Below are 19,720 nucleotides of genomic sequence, written 5' to 3'. Positions count from 1 at the left end.
CTCAAGCCACCTCCCTGCCACTGTTAGATAAATCCCATCTCTTACTTATTTTGTTTAATGGAGGCAGATATGAAAGCAAAAAGACAGTACTTGAGTAAACAGTAAAACAAAGTTACCGTTTTATTACTGGGTTTGATTAAAAAAAAAAAATCTCATTCTCAACAAGTCAGTACTTACTATTTGGGGCACAAGACAACTCCAGTTACTCAAGCCAAGGGAGATGCCAAGTCCTGTTAGGAAAAGCAGACACTTCTCTCTTTGCTTTAGCAGAAGCAGGACAAACCTTCACAGTGCTGCCAGCCAGGGCATCATGTCTCATTTCATAGACTGATAGAACAATTTGGGCTGGAAGGGACCTTTAAACATCATCTAGTCCAACCCCCTGCAAAGAGCAGGGATATCTTCAACTAGATCAAATTGCTCAGAGCCCTGTTCAGCCTGACCTTGAATGTTTCCAGGGATGGGACATCTACCACCTCTCTGGGCAACCTGTGGCATGTTTCACCACCCTCATTGTAAAAAACTTATTCCTTATATCCAATCTAAATCAACCCTCTTTTACTTTAAAACCATTACCCTTTGTCCTATCACAATAGGCCTTGATAAAAATTCTGGCAAGATCTTTCTTATAAGTCCCCTTTCAGTACTGAAAGGCCTCAATAAGGTGTTCCCGGAGCCTTCTCTACTTCAGGCTGAACTCAGCTCTCCCAGCACTTCCTCACAGGAGAAACGCTCCAGCCCCCTCTGGATCATCTTTGTAGCCCCCTCTGGACCCACTCCAAAGGTCCATGTTCTTCCTGTGCTGAGGACTCCTGAGCAGGACACAGAACTGCAGGTGGGAGAGAGCAGAGCAGAGAGGCATTCCATGCTGTATTCATGCACCAAACACATTTTGCTTCTTCTCCAGTTAGAGCATAATTATATATATATATATATATATTTGTTACTCCCCAATACCTATAATAAAATGGCCACAAAGTCAACAAATAAAGTGGTCAGAAGTCACAGAGTCAACAAATAAAATGATAACATAAAGGAAAAATATCTCATTATTTGTTGAATGAAGCAAAAGCTGTTGTGACTTACACCAGTATTATACAGAACTGCTAAGTCTACTGAGAACTTCCTCTATTCTGCTCAGTCCAGTTACCAAGAGCTCAGAGATGACCCAGTATTCTATGTGTTACAACTTCCACATGTTGTCAGGTGCAAATAGAGAACAGGAATATTTGCAGTAAAGTTCACTCAAGTATTTTGAGTACAGTAGCTTACGTAATTTTTATATTAGTTTAATCACAAGAAAAACTTCAGTCAACATTTGGAAGAGCTCTGAGAATGCTCTGCTGATCATAAATCTATTATGATTGGGTTTTTGGCAGCCAGATCAGGTTTACTGAGGCACTGAAGGAAGGAAAGGCAAGAGGCAGCAAAATGAACACGTGCACAGACAACAATTCCAGAACAGGCCATAAAGAAGGAAATGATGCAGTAAAGATGATGTGACGTGGAGACTGCTCAGGCCTAGGTGACACAGCTGTTACACTGCAACTGAAACACCCCATGCTGAGCACACATTCAGTGTAACCTTGGGCTCTTCCTTCCCATCTCTGGTAACCATCTAATGTTACTGCTTGGTTTTAAGTGCTGCAGGACACAGATGGCCTTCGGGATTTAAATCTGGCAGGTCAGGTCAGTCACTCCTACTGTAACACAAATCCAAGATATCTCCTAGCAATTGACAGATCCTGGGATCTTCACTGTAGCCATTGATCACAAAATGGAATGGGAAGCAGATTTTTTTTTTTTACTGCACTATTATCTCTTCACAGGCCATTGAAGGTAAACTTCATCTACTGGTTTGCAGTTGCACAAAGACGTATTTAAAACTTAAGAAACCATAAGAGCTAGACTATGAAGGCATGTGTTCTTAGAAACACTTTAATAAAAAAGGAATGCACATGTATAAGTGAAAATTTCCATGTTAGAAATGTTCCATTGATTTTGCACTAATTCCAGGAGACCTAAGGCCAGGTGAAGAGTCAGTCTCCTGGCCAGAAGCCCAGCATGACCTTTCAGATGTGGTGAACTAACATTCAGCAGTCTCATTCACACAGCTTTCCTCACTTGAACACCAGAGGAATAATTCTTCTCCAGGCTAAACAAAGTAGTAAGGGAGGACTTGGGCTGGAGGGTAGAGGAAGACTCAACACTAGGTAAAGAAGAGGCTCCTGTTGACAGTTGTTTCAGTCCTCAAGCTTGAGTCTTAGCTTTTTTGCAGGCTGGCACTGTTGTTTCCTCCTCCTCAACCTTGCGAGGCTTCTTCACTGTGTACACCACCCCACAGGCAGTCTTCCGAGTTTCTGGAATATACAAGCAGAAGCTGCAGTACCTCAAATAAAATGACACTAATGCATTTAAGGCATGCTCAGTTCAGATGTCCATACCCCAAAGCACAGTTCAACATGTTGAACAGCCAGCCAGTCAGCATACACAGCACGCAAGCAACTGCAGGGGCAGGAGCTGGGGATTCACTGCATTATAGAATAGGGAAGCTATGGGGGGATATACAATCATGGATGTATAGCAAACAAGGAAAAACTGAGGTCTGCAGGGACTGAAGGGCTGTAGAGACACCAACCCATAGGAAACGAGGCTTAATCAGTTCACTAGTCACAGAAGGACACATTCTTGAAGCATTGTCAAAAGCATTTCTGAGCCAAAAATATCATTCTTAAAAAAATATTAAAAAAATGCATTCACATACTCCAGGACTCTAAACAGACTATACTGGCACAGCTGTATTGGCAGAGGATCCCCTACATACCCAATAAGTGGCTTTATGGTATTCAAGAATTTTATTTACCAAACCCTCAACATTACCATAAACTACTAGTGTGTAATGTTTGCCAAAGAACCTGGTGAAGCCCAATCCAACTTCATAATGACTGGTGGGAGGCTTTTCTGCAAAATTTGAAGGTAGAAGAAATTCCCTACAAATAGTCTGTTAGCAAAGAGGCTCTGAAAGAACCTTGCCAAAACATATTGACTTATTCTGGGCTAGAATTCTTTAGGGGACAGGGAAACAACATCTGCTATTTAATTTCACAGATAAGATAGACAGATAAGATAGATGAGGGTATTGAGAAATTCTACATAAACTTGACAAAAATTCTTTCAACACACTCTATGCCTCTATGTAGATGAGCAGCAAGCTGGAGGAGGACCCTGCTCACAGGAATGCCCTCACCAAGAGATCAAAGCTACCTGCTGCAAATTACAGCAGGTTCAAGCCCCACTTCTACTGAAAAAAGAGATGCAACCCAAATCCTACTGTGCAATTGCACCTTAGAGCAACTCAAGTTGTTGGGAAGGTGACTAGAAGTCACACCTACCCAACAAACCTTGACAGAGGCCAAAATTAAGAGATGACTACGCAGAAAGTTAAACTGCCATCAGAATAAACAACAAAAATCAACAAACTAAGAACCTGTTCTGAAACAGGGGACAGTTTCACTATGAAGCACAGCAGGCAGGTCCCTATTTTGGCTAAACCATTTATGACTCGTTAATGTGGTTAAGCAAGTGCTCCAGCACAGACACCAGTTCCCCCACTGATTTGCTAACATGGTTACATGGGAACAAAAAAAAAAAACCTTGCCACACAAGCTCCTCTTCATTCATTGGACAAGGGAGCTAAAACCCTAATCTGACTTGCTTTGTAAGGTCTCAGACCTCTTGGAAAATATGCATTAAGAGGAATTTATTTTAGCAAATGCACATGTTACTTAGAGGAGCTTACAAGTGCTCACCTCCATGAAGCATGGTGGCTCTGCAGTTGGTGGACACAGCTGCCTTTGCTTCGCTTTCCGACAGGCCAAACAGCAAACCTCTGTCAGCATTGCTCAGGATCAAAATGCACAGAAAGGAGCAAACAGAATAGGGAAGTCTCTCGGCACATAGGTTTGCTTACTCTACAAATAACTGGGAATTAGCAAAGCTGTAATTCAAAGTGACATTTTGCATAAGGTTACCCAGAGGCAGGGAACTGAGGCACCCAATTCTCCAGGCTGCAGTACCCCAGCAGCCCTCCTGGCAACGTTGCTTTTTACCAGGCAAGAAACAGTACTTTTGAAAAGAAAAGTCTGTCAATGCAGGAACATTTTAGATATGAATAATCAAGCAAAAAAATCACCCCATGGAAAATTTCAGTTTTGGGGAAAGGACACTGTCTGATACAAAAGCATCGTGCTGAAAAGTTTCCAGCCACCTTCGGCAGGGATGACACCAGATTAGGTGTGTTAATTTGGGCTGAGCCTGACTGCTCATTTTAAGAGGGAAGAAAATGTTGCGCATAAAATCCTTCCGGGCCGCACAACCTCCCACACAGTTCTTATGACTCAGAGCACGCTCCTTCCCTTCGAGGGACAGTCCAGAGATGTGCTTGTGGGGTGGGGAGAGTCATAAAAATGCATCTGAATTCCTAGAAGAAGGGAAGGAAAGATGCTCTCCTTGGTTTCCAGAACACAACCACTTATTTAACATTACATATGTAACTAAGGGCTGGAAAATTCAGAAGTAATCAGCACTCAGATAGGAACTTCTTGTAATTTTACATAAATACAATTTTATAGCTTTTGCTACCAAATATGTGGCACTTTGGAGATCCTAAGTAATAATTTCTTTTTTGGTTTGCAGGGTCCATAGACTTGTATGTTTTTTATTCATTTCTCCATTTTCACCCACACAACATCAATGTATATCACAACAAAACATACCTGTAGCTGAACATTACTATCTGCAGTGACTACTCACACCACCCCATGACCAAGATCTGTTGCTCCTTCCACACACACAGAGAGCCCTGATTCATTGAAGTGGTCACCAACAAGTATCACTGTATAAAGTTCAAGGACTGTAAAGGATGAAAGAATTTCAAAGCCACTTTGAACTTTCAAGTGTTACTACTAACTGCTGTCTTTGACTGGTGAAAAGGATACAGATTAGCCACGTCATAAGGACCTCGTAGTTCTAGAGGCTAAAAAAAACCAAAGAAGTTTGAATATGTGCATGCCCTTGCTTGTAGGCTGAAAGAGTGAGCAAGCAGGACAAGGCTATCAGAAAGGCAAGATTAAATTCTACATTAGAGCAAGCTGCCGAAGATACACTAGGAAATCAAACAAATACCACTGTTTTGGCAGAGTCCCCAGCTGGGAAAAAACTGTCATGGAAAATATTGCAGCAGCAACAAAAACCCCCCAGAAGCCCCAACAAAACAACAAAAAGAAAATCCCCAAACCCATAATACAATTCTTTGGTAAAGCAGATTAATTAAAAACTGAACATATAAAAATTGTAAGTTTAAATATGATTGCCATCTTCAGGAGTTTTTTAATCAAAGCTGTATTTTAAGCTACAGATAAATCTTCAAATTGTTCTGACTTCAAAAAAAAAAAATTTAGGACTTACCCTTTCAGCTGCACTAGATATAATTATGTTCTGGAAAACAAAAGAAGACAAACATTCATCTGTCAGACAGCATCAAGAAATGAAAAAAAAAATCAGCAAACAGCACAGACTTTATGAGCATTAACTAAGTTCAGGCTCAGAGCTCAATTAAACATTAGAGTATCTGAGGCCCTCAGATGAAGTGAACTCTAGCAGGGTGGGATCTTAATTCGAGGACATGATTAAACTCAGTTATTGCCCTGTCCCCTACACAGAGAGGGGCACTGGCACAAGCCTCCCTTGCAGTGATAAACCTCTCACAGAGACATAGGAGTTGAGTAAGTACAGCACCTTTAAGAGGGATAGGCTAAGCAGTACAAATGTCAAGACTGGTGGCATTAAGCAAGTACCTATCAGCCTGTATCACTCATAGTGGACTTCAAAGGGACCCTAAGGGCAAAGAAAAAAATGCAGAGCTGCAGACACGGTGTTAAGAAGTGCCCCCTTTATTTACACCAGCTGAAAGATGCCCCATACAAACAACAACACGCTCTGAAATGTAATGGAAATGGATTTAGGAGTCCAGGATCCCCCAAAAGCAGCTTACAGATAGTGCCTTTAGACAGTTTGGTGCTCCTGAATTTTCAGCCTACTCTGTTGCAGTACAACTTGATGCTAAGCTCAGCATTCACGTTGGCCTTAATCAGACGCACAGTGGTTCAGGAAACCTATCTACACCTAGGCAGTGGCTGCCAATTCGTGCCATACCCTCAACATTGGCACCCCTACGAAAATTGCCAGGCTGAAAGAAATCCTTCTCCCTTCACTCCTAAAAGGTTTCTGCAAAACAGGTATATCAGTACACAGGGGCTGGCAGACACCACAGCTCAGCTGCCAGAGCTTTTCTAAAGTTAAACCTCCAAGGATGCTCACCCAGGGGGAGACTGTTTTCCACAGGTGGAAACTCTGCAGCAGCAAAACTGCTTTGCACCTTTTATTACACTGAATAAAAAGCTTTGGGAATTCTTGCCTGAGTGGGTAGGAATGAGAATTGTACTGAGGCAGCAAAAGGCTTTCCCTCTCTGACGTCAGTACCACCAACACATCATGCCACCTCCACTTTCAAGGTGGGGCTTTAGATCCCTTCCTCACACTGCTATGCTTGTCCTGCCACCTCCACAGCATAAAGAGAAGGGCAGACACTGGAAGAAAATGCCCTGTGTGCAACTGGAACTCAACATGTGAAGGCTACACGAAAATGACTGTATGTTCACACTGTGCCCAAGGTTTCCTTGTGTGCTGAGGAGAGAATGGGCCAGACAATTCTGCCTTACCATAAGGAAGGCCAGAAGCGATACATACATCACAGGGACTTAACAGCACGCATCCTGATGGTGCCTAGGACATTTCTTTCTGCATAGTTCACCTTTAAATTGACTGCACTATGGATCCCAAGGGTGCTTTTGAGCTTCAGTGGTGCTGACTGCAAGAGTTTGCTGGGAAAATTCAAGTCTCCTGCTCCAAGCTGTAGCAACTAATGCCTGTGTCCCAGGCTCAGAGAAGCTCCCAGAGCAGCTGTGCAAGATCTTGAACCAGCATGGGATTGTGGTTCACCACTGTGCATGGGAGATATGCTCTGCCTGGTTCAAAGGCAACTGGTTTCCATTAGAGGATGGGTAAGACAGGAGAAGGAGACAAGAGCAGACAAGAAAAGCACTGCTAGCAAGCAAAAAGAGAGGCAGGCAAAGGCAAATCTAAGGGAAGGGCTAAAGGGAAAAACTCAAAGGCAAAACACTATCTCCCCAGGTAAAGGAGACAGCAGCTGTTCAGAACACTGCTCCAGGCAGCACTCAGACTCAGTTACCAAAACACAGGAGGTGAGGGACTGTGGCTATGCACACCTTCTGACTAGCAAGGCAGGCAAATCCCTTCTTCATCCCCTGCACACTTTAACATGTTTTAAGGACTCCGCGCAATGCGGACACCAGCAAATTTCTGGAAGTTTCTCTGCCCTGCTACAACAGAGGAAGAACAAAAGGATCCAAAAGGTTCTGCAAGTTCAGCAACTAAACTTTACAGAAGGCAAGACTTGGGTGCCAGGTGCCAATGCAAGTAGTCTATGGACCAGCCATCTCCTGTCTCATTAAAAAAAATTTTAAAAAGCGCCTTTACATGACTGATGGAAGCAAACTGTCAGTAAGGGCTAACAATCAGCTCTGCTGGCTACAGATTGAAGACTGACAGGTGCAGAATAAAAGCATGCAAGCCTGAGCATCTGAACATCTCACTTGCCCTGTTTGTGACATCAACTCAACTGGTCCTCTCCAAATCAACAACCATGTGAGAAGCACATCTTGAACTGCACAGAGGAAAGAGAAGCACTGGCAAAAAATGAATGTCAAAGGAAAGGGGCCTGCTGTGTATATAATTCATGTCCAAGTCAGTATTTTGTGCAATTAACTCCCAGAGCTGGGCTTCTCAGGAAAGACTGTGCAAATACTTACTTTATTCTGTAGCACCAAGGGAATTAACCTGCTTGACCCACTCTGCTGTCCTATAAAAGTTGCCATGCCTGAGGGGAACTGAGGTAATGATGGATCTACTTTTAATTTGCCTTCCAAGCTCTATATCCCACTTCAGACTAGATTTGCAGGGTAAGGCCAATTTCAGCTTCTCTGGACTAGCTGTGGCAAAGGCCATTTCCAATAAAGTTGGCGGGAGCTACAATTTCTTTTAACTTGGGTATGTATTATGATATGCTTCCCTATTAAAAAATCATGTCCTGAGAGGACCCAGCATGACAGACAGCTTAACCTGGTAGCCTGGGAGGAGGGAAGTTATGAAAGCAATGGATTACAGACATCTCAGCATTACTTCTTCCTTGGGTTTCAGTAGCATGGAAGAATGCAGTTGATCTGTCTGCAGCAAAGCCTTGGCTGACAGCCAGCTAGCTGTTGGGTCTGTTTTGTACACAGGGAATTTACTAACCATTTAATAAAACAAGATTTCTACTTTTTTTCTTATCGTTTTCTATCCCTCCATATTCAATATATCAAAAAAAGAGCTTTTGGTCAATCAGAAATATGAAATGGGGGATTTGAAAGAAATGCGTGGATTTCAGTTCTAGTGCAAATCTTAGATCTCTGGAACTTTATTCTCTCCCCATCCCCTCCCACCTTTGTTTTGGGAATTGCACACCACAAAAAAACATAGGTTGTTCTGAAAAAAGAATCTAACAGCTTGACAACTTAAGAAAGCAGGCAGTGGTGAAAGGCTGGAAGTATCTGGAGCTAGAATAATTGTGTCCTTGTGTTAGTAGGCAAAGATTCAGTCACAGCTTCAGATACCCTGGCATCAAACTCATTTAAAATGGCTCAGTCTGTACAACTCAAGAAGAATTTGAACTGAATTAATTACCTAGTTTTCACTTTGAGAGCTTACCTTTCCTTTGCAGATCTGCATCAGGCTGATGGCATTGGAAATTGTGTATCTTCTCATTGTGGAGTCTTTGATGGCAGGCGTGTAAAGAAGTTCAAAGTAAATGCCTCGATCTATTGCCTTCACATGAAAGAGAGTAATCAAAAATCAAAAGGAGAGAAGCCTAACAATCTAACAACTGCTGTCTATTATTGATGTAGCTTATTCTCAGTTTAACTGTTTTATATATGAAAAAATTAAGGAGGAATTTTTCCAGCAAAAGCCCAGCATAGCATGAAAGGATCATAGGGGAAAGCTCCACTGTACATCAGGTATGTGTACTTGAATCTTGGGATGATAGATAAATGAGGTTTAACAAACAAAGAATTACCAGCCACTTAGTTGTTTTAATTGGCTTTCCACTATCACAGAGATGAGGAAACAGGTAAACACTGCTGGTCAGAAACAAGTCTTGAAACCTTGAGGACTCCACTCCTCTAGTCCCACACCCTCCTGTAAGGAAGATCACCACTTCCCACAGTACCCATGTCTTGCAGATGAAGAATTTGTCCTTGCATAAAAGCAGCAATCAAGACCCTTCTCCTGTCTCACAGCATACTCTGGTATTTGTGACAATATTAAATAACACTGAGTCACAGAAGAGGTTCCAAATAGTAATACTGATTATATTTTCAGCTGCTTTAAAATCTTTGCTATCTGTCAAAGTACCTCACCAAAAGCCTAGTATTCTTGTTTTTGCAGAGAAAGGTTAAGCAACTTGCTATGGGGCACAGTGCACTAGTGATAAAGACACAATTTAGAGCTGGGAGTTCTTTGGTCCATGGCCTATAATACATTTGCCTGAAGTGATACTCTATGCTTAATACTCATTAAAATATGCTGCAATGCTAATATTGTAAGAGAGTCCAGTAACTGAATACAGATGGAATTAATCCAGCTCCCATCCATGCATGACCTCTGCATGCAAGCACAACAGAAGCTATGTATACATCAAATGGTTTACACAGAACTGGTCTGACATCTGCAAACAAGAGAAGCCTGACTTTATCAAAACCAAAACAGGTGATGGCAATACACCAATTTCCAGTCAAGCAGATTTTTAACCTCATCCCCACCACTTCAGCTGCCTGCCAATCTGTCTGACTGGCATCATAACAACCAAAACTGACTGCCCTGGGATGCACAAAACCAGTCCAACAGACAGAATGCCTTGCAGCTGGGAGTGTGAAAGATGAGAAGTAGCTTGTAAGGAAAATGTCTCCCAACACAGGGCTCCAAGAGCCACACAGCTCCTTACCTGGGTCATCTTCTGGAGTTTTAGGCAGCTAAGGTACTCTCAAACAACATTTCATACAAAATTGTTATTCCAGGTGGAATGTTAAAGTTCTCAGTTTATAATAAAATCTGATGTAATATTTTTATTCTGTTTCAGAACTAATTCTAGCTAATTTTTAATTTTTATTCTAGGTCAAACTTTCTGAGAAAAGGAAGTAGGATTACTAGCCAATTCCAGATTTAAATTTTTAAGCACTAAGGACTACATCAGCCAAAAATACCCATGTGGAATGAACCTGGACATATATTCAGAGGAAACAACTAGTTCACCTAAGAGCATGTTCAGATTAAACTTTCTGGCAAGCCACCAAAGTAGGCAGAACTGAATTAAAAAAATATTGGATCCACGCTGACAGTCTCACAGCAGATATTTAGCAATTTCACATTTGGTTCAATTGCCAAGACATTCTTTTGTCTAAGTATGGATTCAACACAGTTCTCTTCCAAGTAACCAGCACATCATCTTTCTCCTAAATTAACACTGTCATTCATGTTTCTTGTCTTTTAAATCACGGGGCTGTTTATCTATTTTGACACAGCTGTACCACTTCTGGTTTGGGAAGCAGCTTAGTCAGCAATCACACCACATCTCACTGCTTGGCAGAGTAGTGGCCTTAAGGCTCTGTTTCCATTCCTTGGGAACACCACTTCTGCCTTCTTAAGTGGGGGACAGGAGGAGAAAAAGAAAGAATATACATCACTGTGTATTAAATGCTGCAGTGGAGGCCCTGAAGTGAGGGACATCTGGAACAACACCATATATTATGCAAGAAAATAAAAGAACTGCTTGGATGGGAATGGTGGGAGGAAAGGAGTAGGGAATTCAACACAAATTCTGTATTTAATGTCACTTCAGTCTAACAGCAAAAAAACAATTAGATGTAAATTTACCATATTCACAGGGGGCCTTCGGAAGTAGAATGGCAGCTTTTCTGTTACATTTATGCACACCAGATCCACATCTAGAGTTGTGCAAGCGATCTACAGCAAAGAGACAGGAACAGGTTATTAGATATGCCAAAGAAAATGCATAACCAACTTTAGGTGCATTAATGTTCTCTTTCATTTCTTAATGCAACAAACGCCTCTCCAAGGTCAGTTCAGTTTTAAAATTAAGACGTACTATGCCATGCAGGTATGCCAATAGAACAGCAGGGCTACAAATGCACAGCCTGAGCATCTGAGGCTTAAACCTCAAGTCTTCCCTCACTCAGAGAGCTACTTTTCCAATAAATTAATGACCAATCCCAAAGCAAGGCTTACTGCTTTGTTTTTATCTGACAGAGGACATGCAGAAGCAATGCTTTTGACAAAAGAACTCACAGGTTCAACCTGTGACAGGAACAACCCCAGTTTACAAAGGGAACAACCCAGGAACTGCCCCCTACCCTATCATGCTCTACTTCCAGTGCAACACCTGTTTGTTTTCAGGATTAGTTATTTTTACCAAAAACAAAGAAAAGCAGAATTTTAGACAGTGACTGGTGGTGTTGCATGTCCAGTACTGGAGACCAATCCACAGAACCTCTCCTTCTTGGCTAGGTGGAGAATGTGCAGCTTTTTCTGAGAGCCACACCTCTGGTGGGGCCTGAAGATGGCACTGAAGGCTAAAGTTTAGCTTTGAATTCATACCACAATTTACAGGTTGTATTAAGAGATGGAGGGAACGAACAACGGGTGGAGACTCATCACACTGAGATACAGGGAAAATCAACTGCACATAAAAGGGAGCCCTTAGTTTACATTGACCACATGCACACAAGGTATGTAGGAATTATATGTGCCTACCCGATAAAGATGATTACACGGGGCCAGACTAATGTCTGCAAACAGCGTTGTAACAAAGAAAATAAAATAGGCTGAGGAAGTTGAAAAGGAATTTTCTGTGTGTAGGGGAACTCTCTGCTTTCAGAAACCTGCCAGCAACTGCTCCAAATACACCTGGGCCAGGCGCCAACCATTCATCCCTCCTCCTACTGGCATGAAAGCAGTGGGGGTTGCAGGCAGTCCCAGGGCTGGGCTGCTCTGATGCAAGGCAGCCTATTGCTTTGCAAACTACTCTTCTACCAGTCTGTTCACAGGGAATTTGGATGGAGATGAGAGCAGACACCCAGCTTTAGGAATGTTTCTTAGCTGTTGATAGCGCTCCCTCCTAGACAAGACAGCCACAGCACACATGCAGTCAAACCACAAGGTTTTTGAAGTTAAAATATCTCTACCAGGCCGTTCAGACTAAACTTTATCAGCTCTGTTAGACAGGACACTGTTGGAATCTATTGCATAGAATTAAACTTGCATATGGAAGTTCAGCCCTACTACAGCCAGTCTTCCTCCTTGTCTTACATGAAACACAAACTACCAGACAGAGGTGATTTACAGGAACATGCACAGAACAAATAGCTGTGAATCATGTTCTTGAAAGGATGTCAGTGAGGCCATAGAAAATACAGGAAAAGATAATGCTAAAAATGAAGGAAAGCAAAAACAGACATCAGAAGCATTCAAGCTTCCCTATGTCATGAGAAATCAAGCCTTCCTAATCAGCTCCAGAAACACTGGAAAAGTCTTTTCCAGTTTGCAAATTAAGCACAGTTGGAGAGAGAGTGACTCAAATGCCAGGATATCTACAGGATTCCAGTGACCAGAACATTTCAGAAAATACCACCAAGGGAAAACAAAATTAAGAGTCATACCTCCCCCTGAGGAATTCCTGCACTGCACAGAAAACTGGAGAGGAGATTTCTCCAGACATTCTTATGTTCAGCCAATCTCTGGCTCACAAGTCACACATGCAGGCAACTTAAGGTTACCCTGCCTGCTGAAAGGATCTGAAGTGCAACAACTTCATACAGAAAATGACATGCAGTGGTTGCATAGCCCAGCACCTGCCTGGCCACACTGTGGGCAAGAGCCCCATCTGCTGGGAAACTCTAGACAGCCCTAAATAAATAAATTTGCCACTGGATGCTCTGAAGCAAGCTTTGGCAATATTTTAGGAATAAACATCGAAATTTGGCTTTGCACTACATCCTGAAACTTACACAAGCAAGTTTTTTTAGATACTGGTGATCAGCTAATTGCTTACAAACAGTAAACAGAGCTAACTAATATAATTAACATTCAGAAATCTTAAAAAGCAAAAGTTTTGAAAAGCAACAAGCACAGACCTTATTACTGGCACAGAGTGGGCGTTCCTGTTGCAGCCCAAAACAATCCTTCTGGGAGACTTAAAGAAGAAGCCTGTTCTACAATTGGCAAATACAGCTTCCTCATACCCTTGAGGTAATGCTGAGTTACCAAAAGCCAATTTTAAAATATGAAGTTGATTTGTGACCCACTCTAGATGGCTTTATTCTTAATGGAGAAACATCCATGAGTCATAAGAGCCAAATGTAGATGCTGAAACCCCATATGTAATGTTGATACCTCTACAAAACTGACACAGCTCTCCACAGACAGTTTAGAAAATCTAAAATCTTAAAACAAAAGCCACACATTCCAACCTGCCCTGAACGTGAACATGTAAGGATGAAGTCTTTCACCTCATGTGGTTTGCAAGGAACATGCTTGGGTTCCATCCCCAGCTCAAAGTGCTGCCAGCATGGCAGCAATGAAGATGGTCCCACTGACAATCCTGCTTCTGTCCTAACACACTGCACAGAGTCTCAGCTTAACCAGTCTCTATCTGCACTAGCCTGCCCAGAGCACAGCCATCCACTTTGTGCCACAATGACCCACATGGCTGAATCAGAGCAGAAAAGCGGATCTGCCTGAAAAATAACTTGGCAAAAAGTCTGGTTACTGTTCAGCCAAAAGCAGGTTCCTCAAAGCAAACTGCCAGGCAGCTAGGCATACAAGCAGCCTCATCAGCAGAGCAGTCAGGGTCCTGCAGAAATGAGTGTTTTTCATGCAGAAATGTTTATGACAGCTTAAGCATCGCCACAGCTGGATGTCCAACTACAGCAGGACTCATGATATGGCTGAAAATAAACAATAATCACCCTTAAATGAGAGTACATCCTTTCCCCTAAAAACAACACAGCATACCCCTGCTGATTATCTAACTTCAGGCACTTGTTTAAACATATGATAACTGATTGAGCTCACTTAAGAAGTGAGATTTTATGCTCTTGCCAGAGATCAAAAGAGAGAGGTGGAGAGTGGCCCTTAAAAGTATTTTACAACCGTTTGCCTCCATCACACCCCCAAGAGTCCTAAAATCTTGCACGGGAAATAAAATTCAGAAATTAGTTTTATTAAGCTGTAACTGTTATAATTAGTGCTTGAATTCTTCTACTGAAAGATTCTTTAAAGTTCACCTTCTTCTACAGCCTCTTGCTTTGTACTTTACTTGGACAAGTCTTCAAAAAGGAGGGGAAATAATTTAGAAAAACAAAACAGAAGAATATAATTTTAATGTGGCAAAACAGGTACTCAACAGTACTGGAAAGCGGCTTTAACTTTTTTAGAAAAGCCAACCACCAGACTCAGTTTTAAACTGACAAGTTCCCTTTGAAAGTAAATTCTCCAAAGAGACTAACAGTTGGTTTTGGTGTCCCTGTGCCTCCTTAACACTGCCTCATACAACAAGCACACCTGCTTCCTGACTGCCAAGGCTAACAGAGATGGGATGCTTCCATCTACTCTCACAGTTCAGACTTAACTATATTTATGAGCTTACAACAGGTCAGACATCACAATACTGGGTTTTGTAAGAAAAAATCTGATAAAAACATCATTTGCTTCAAAGTGCTCCACCTGATCAGAACATTGACATCAGCTGTTAACAAGTATTTGAGAACAATTTAAATAAAAATATGAGGGAAATGGAGGTGAACACCTATCACCCAACAAGCCAAGCTGAGATCTTTCTGTCTCAGACAGCGTTTTAAAACTACGATTTTTTCTGGTATGCAAGTTGTATTGACGACAAACCAGCTATGAATAAAGGCTGGAAAACAATACGATGCTTGGTGCTTTTAGTAATGGTTAAAGAGTTACTGCACATCACTGTATTTAGAAGTATCAACTCTCACTAATGTCTTCTCCAGTCAAACACCAGAAATAAAACAAACCAGTTCACTGTCAAACACACTGGCAACACCTTGTTTTCCTAACATGACAGAAATGACAGAGTAATGGGGGGCTTGTTCAAAATATTTGCATTTCTATTAACATAAACCAACGTGAGAAACAATCCTGTTGAGCTATGGTCACAAATTAGTCCTAACTAAGGTTTGAAAATTATTCACACCCACTATTTTCTCTCATACTGGGAGCGCTACCACTGCTACAAACATCAGCACCTGTTCAGTAACACCTTCAAAGACTCACCAATTTTGTGGAGGTAGTTTTCAGTTGCAAGTTTACTCTGAACAGTCAGGATAAAATCTGAGTGAGAAAATGACCGTCTGCCCTTCAAGTGTTTCCCCTGAGGCTGTTCTACTTTTGTACAGCCTCAGTGGTTTTCTCAGCAGGCAAAGTAACAGATGTATCATGAAATCACAGAAGTGAAGCTTCTCTCATTCAACTTGAGCATCCAAAACACTCAAAACAAAACCAGAAATCTCAGTCTGACAATGAAGCAAGGGCTATTGGGCTTAATCAGGCATATTTACTTTTGGAAATTTTAGTTTATCTGTTCATAAGATGCTGTGACAACCAGAACTGTCTCTGTCTTGTAAGCTCCTGCTCCTCTTTTGATTTAAAATAAAGAAGGAAAAAGAAAAAGAAGAAAGATATCAGCTATTCTTTTGGACAAACTTTCAGGAGAGGACCTAGGACTAAAAGGAAGAAGGTAACTCTCAGAATCACATTAGTTCCACTTTAAAATCCTCCCCGGCATTTCAGAAACCTGGAACAATTAATGCTAACAGAAGATCACAAGTGTGTTTTGGGGAAGTCAGAGTTTGAGAAATTAAAGTTCAAGAGAGAATTTTTCTACATGATGATAATACACATATATCAGGGGGGAAAAAAGGATGTTTCCTCATTAGAGTACAAGGCACACAAAGGCAACCACAGTGCAGAGGCAGACAAGTCCATTCATTAGGTAAATCAGGTAGATGTTTCAGACTCCGACCTGTCACCTCAAGGCCTTGCAGCCTCCTGCAATCCCTCCCAACCTGCTCAGACTATTAACTGACCAGGCAGCCTATAATGCTTAATTAGCCCCATAAGGTCTTTATAAAATAGGAAATAAAATCAAAACAAAGCATGTACCTAAACTAGCTCAAGGCACTAAAAGTTATTGAATAAGCATTACAGATCAGATGATTGTACTTACATGGAACAGTTTCTCAGTCTTTGGAAATACTGCTATGATGTCATATAACCTTATATTTGCAGATGTTGATCTCTACAAAAGGAGCAAAAAATTACTACCTTTAATTCTGGCAGATATCAAAGCTATGCACAATGATTAAAACCAAAATAATGAGAAGAAAATTTCTTTTTTCCTAGTACTAAAAGAAAGCCAGTAATCATCCAACTACACAGTAGGTCTCTACTGTGAAGTCATTCATTCTCAATTTGAGCCTTATTGCCACCCACCTACTAAGGCACTTAAACCTTTTGCTTCAATCATGTAACACTAAAACACAACCAGACACAAGGCTTGCTCATGGTCTTCCAGTTTATGCACAGAAGTCCAGAAATTGAAGAAAAGAACCAAGGAACAGAACTGCTGTTCCTTATTGACACACGATCAGCAGAAGCCATATCCAGTCTTGTAAGTCTGCACCTCTTCATGATGCAATCTGAAGAAAGATGCAATCTGAGAAATCACTGCTGAGTGCCCTATAAAATCTAGGGAGTTCTCCCCATAAAATTTCCAAAATTTTATTCATTCACTGAGAAAAATAAACAAAAATTGGAAAATTGATTACTAAATATACTTACCAAGAGATTACAGTGGGAAGGATCAGAAACAACAAGTGTGAGCCGGGTTAAGACTTTAATCCTTTTAGATGTCCCCTACAGAACAAGAAATAATATAAAAGACTTAAAAACCACCAAAGAAAAAGTTTGTGGTGATTTCCACCCAGCCTGCTATAAAAAGAAAACGGTGCCTTGCTTATAGTCTTACTATACTAGTTTTCCAAAGTCTGTATTTACACTTCCCTAATTTATACTATCTCTTTGATATTATACTTGTCCTTACAAAGAACGACATTGTGTTTCTCTGAGTAAGGGTCAACAGAAAGAAAAAAGAAAGAAATAAAGAAAAAAAATCATGCAGAAAAACTGAGTATGTTTTATTACTGCTATAATTCCCCAGGTAGGCCACTGCAAGTTCCTGAATTAATATCAATGACCTGAAATAGTCTTGTATTTTATTATATCCAAATTTTGCTCCATCAAAACCAGGAAGTTATTTCCAAAACTCAAGTTTCAAGAACTGCACTGTAATTATTCGACTACAAGCAGATTCAAAATTCACATAAAGCAATCTTTAAAAATTTCTAAAATAATGAATAGAGACTAATGTGAGTGTACCATTCTTCCAAAGCTTGGTGTTTTTAACCATCAAACAATGGACAAATTTCTCTTTTCTGATTAACATCTAGTATACAAAATCACATATACAAACACACCAAGGCAAAAAAATGTATCTCAGAATAATAATACACAGATAGAATGTAACTAGACATACTTGTACAATAGGCAAAGATGGAAACAACTCCGAAGGAGATACTGGCTTGATGATTTCCTTAAAAGAGAATAGAACAAAGTTATTAAAAATGTGATGGGTTAGGTTTACAAGTAAACAAAAGCTGTGTTGGGCTCATGAGAAGAAATTTACCATGCTAACAAAACTATTTCCCTGGGACAGTACACGAACCACACTAAAAATTAACCCAAGGGCAATAATACTAAATTATAAAATGGGAGTTTTTTACAAATACAGATCTTTGTACTTGTGTCTAGATGTGCATTCTGCAGATAAAGCTATCTGGGAACATGCAATAAAGCAGTAGGTTTACTAGAGAAAATACGCTAAAAAATAATCCCAAGAAAAATTACCTGTTTCTTTTCTTTAAAATCGATGACATGATTAAGAGCAACTGCAGAATATCCCACTGAAAAACACACAATAAGAGTGTTTTGTCCAGTAAACTAATGGAAACAAATCCAATCAAAAAACTGTTAAACAGTCATTACTTAAAGGTCTTAAAATTAATAAATTGGGTGCATATTTAGCTTTCACGTTATTTTTTTTAAAAGGTTGGTTCACCCAAGAAAGTGTTTTAAAATAAAAAAAACAAACTGTTTGCCTTTTAACATATCCCAGGCCTGACAACTTTTACTCAATGGCAGAGCTTTATGAACACGAATACTTGGGGTTGAGGTCCTCAAAGATTTGGCCGAGTTTGGCCCCGTTTATGACTTTCTTTACGGAAAATTGTTAAGCACATTCAGGACAATTGTTAAAACTGCAGGCGACGCAGACCTGGGAGAGACACAACTATGTTCTCCCATAGGCAAATATGAGGACTCAAAATGATGCCGACGAAACTGAAAGGTGTCATTCAGAAGGACTCTAAAGATGGTACATTTAACAGGGGCATTTAAATCACCTCCAAACAGTGGGCAGGCAGCACCTGGCTGTACAACAGTTCTGCAGGAAAAGAGCCGGGTCATAAGAAACTGCAGCCGGAAAAACTTGTCCGCGTTGGGAAAAACACAACTGTTACGCTGGGATAAGCAGACACAGAGCCTGCGAAGCACACCACGAGCTTCCCCCGCTGCTCAGAGCCGGGCACTTGCAGAAAACTGCAGGCTGGGCAGGGAGAGCGCGGAGGCACCGGGGAACGCGCCCGCATGGGAGCGGACGGAGAGGGGTCGGCCGGCGTGGAGGGAAGGAAAGGCTCACCCCGGAGAGCTCGGCTGCGCCCACCCCAGCCCGCAGGCTCCGGCTGTGTTCCCTGAGCCCTGTGCTCCCCGAGCCCGGTGCTCCCCGAGCCAGGCGCTCGCGTCCCGCTGCTCCCCGAGCCCCCCCCCCCCCCCCAAGCCCCAGGCGGCCCCTCCGCCCGGACTCACAGTGCGCCGCGGCCTCCAGCAGGCTCTGCAGGGACTTCTTGTCGGGCCCCTGCGGCAGGTTCAGGTCGGCGAACCCGACCATGCTCACGCCGGGGCGGGCGGGCCGATCCCGGGCACGGCGGCGGCGCACGGCGGCAGCACCGCCCCCCGGCCGCCCGCGGCAGCCTGGGCCGTGTAGTCCCGGGCCGGGCCGGGCCCGTGGGCCCGCCGGGCTGGCGGCACCCGCAGCATCGCAGCAGCCAAGGGAACGGGGGGTTCATGTGGCCGTGGGAGCGCTCCGGCCGGAGGTGCCCCGACACGGGAAAGCCTGTGGGTTGAATTGCTCGGGTCGCAGGCGGGGTCTCTGCAGCCGGAGCGGCGCCGGCCGAGGCTCCCCGCGCTCCTCGGGGCCGCCGTGTGCCCACCAGGTGGAGCGGTAGCTTTGCTACAATGGAGCGTTTATCGCCTGTTAAACTGGTTG

General features: G+C 42.2%; 1 protein-coding gene across 1 annotated transcript; it reads right to left on the bottom strand.

The window, feature by feature from the left end:
* Positions 1-90: 90 nt before the first annotated feature.
* On the bottom strand, positions 91-19,406 carry RPP30 (ribonuclease P/MRP subunit p30). The gene is made up of 11 exons (XM_064662876.1): positions 19,261-19,406; positions 18,244-18,299; positions 17,873-17,929; positions 17,119-17,193; positions 16,505-16,576; positions 11,110-11,199; positions 8,887-9,003; positions 5,467-5,496; positions 4,998-5,035; positions 3,810-3,889; positions 91-2,360 (listed from the first exon to the last, which is right to left on the bottom strand). Exons 1-11 carry the CDS (start codon positions 19,340-19,342, stop codon positions 2,251-2,253), a joined length of 807 nt encoding a protein of 268 aa, XP_064518946.1. The 5' UTR covers positions 19,343-19,406; the 3' UTR covers positions 91-2,250.
* Between the last annotated feature and the right edge of the window lie 314 nt (positions 19,407-19,720).

This window comes from Pseudopipra pipra, chromosome 8, assembly GCF_036250125.1.
Source record: "Pseudopipra pipra isolate bDixPip1 chromosome 8, bDixPip1.hap1, whole genome shotgun sequence".
Lineage (NCBI taxonomy): Eukaryota > Metazoa > Chordata > Aves > Passeriformes > Pipridae > Pseudopipra > Pseudopipra pipra.
This window is presented reverse-complemented; position numbering and strand designations above follow the sequence as displayed.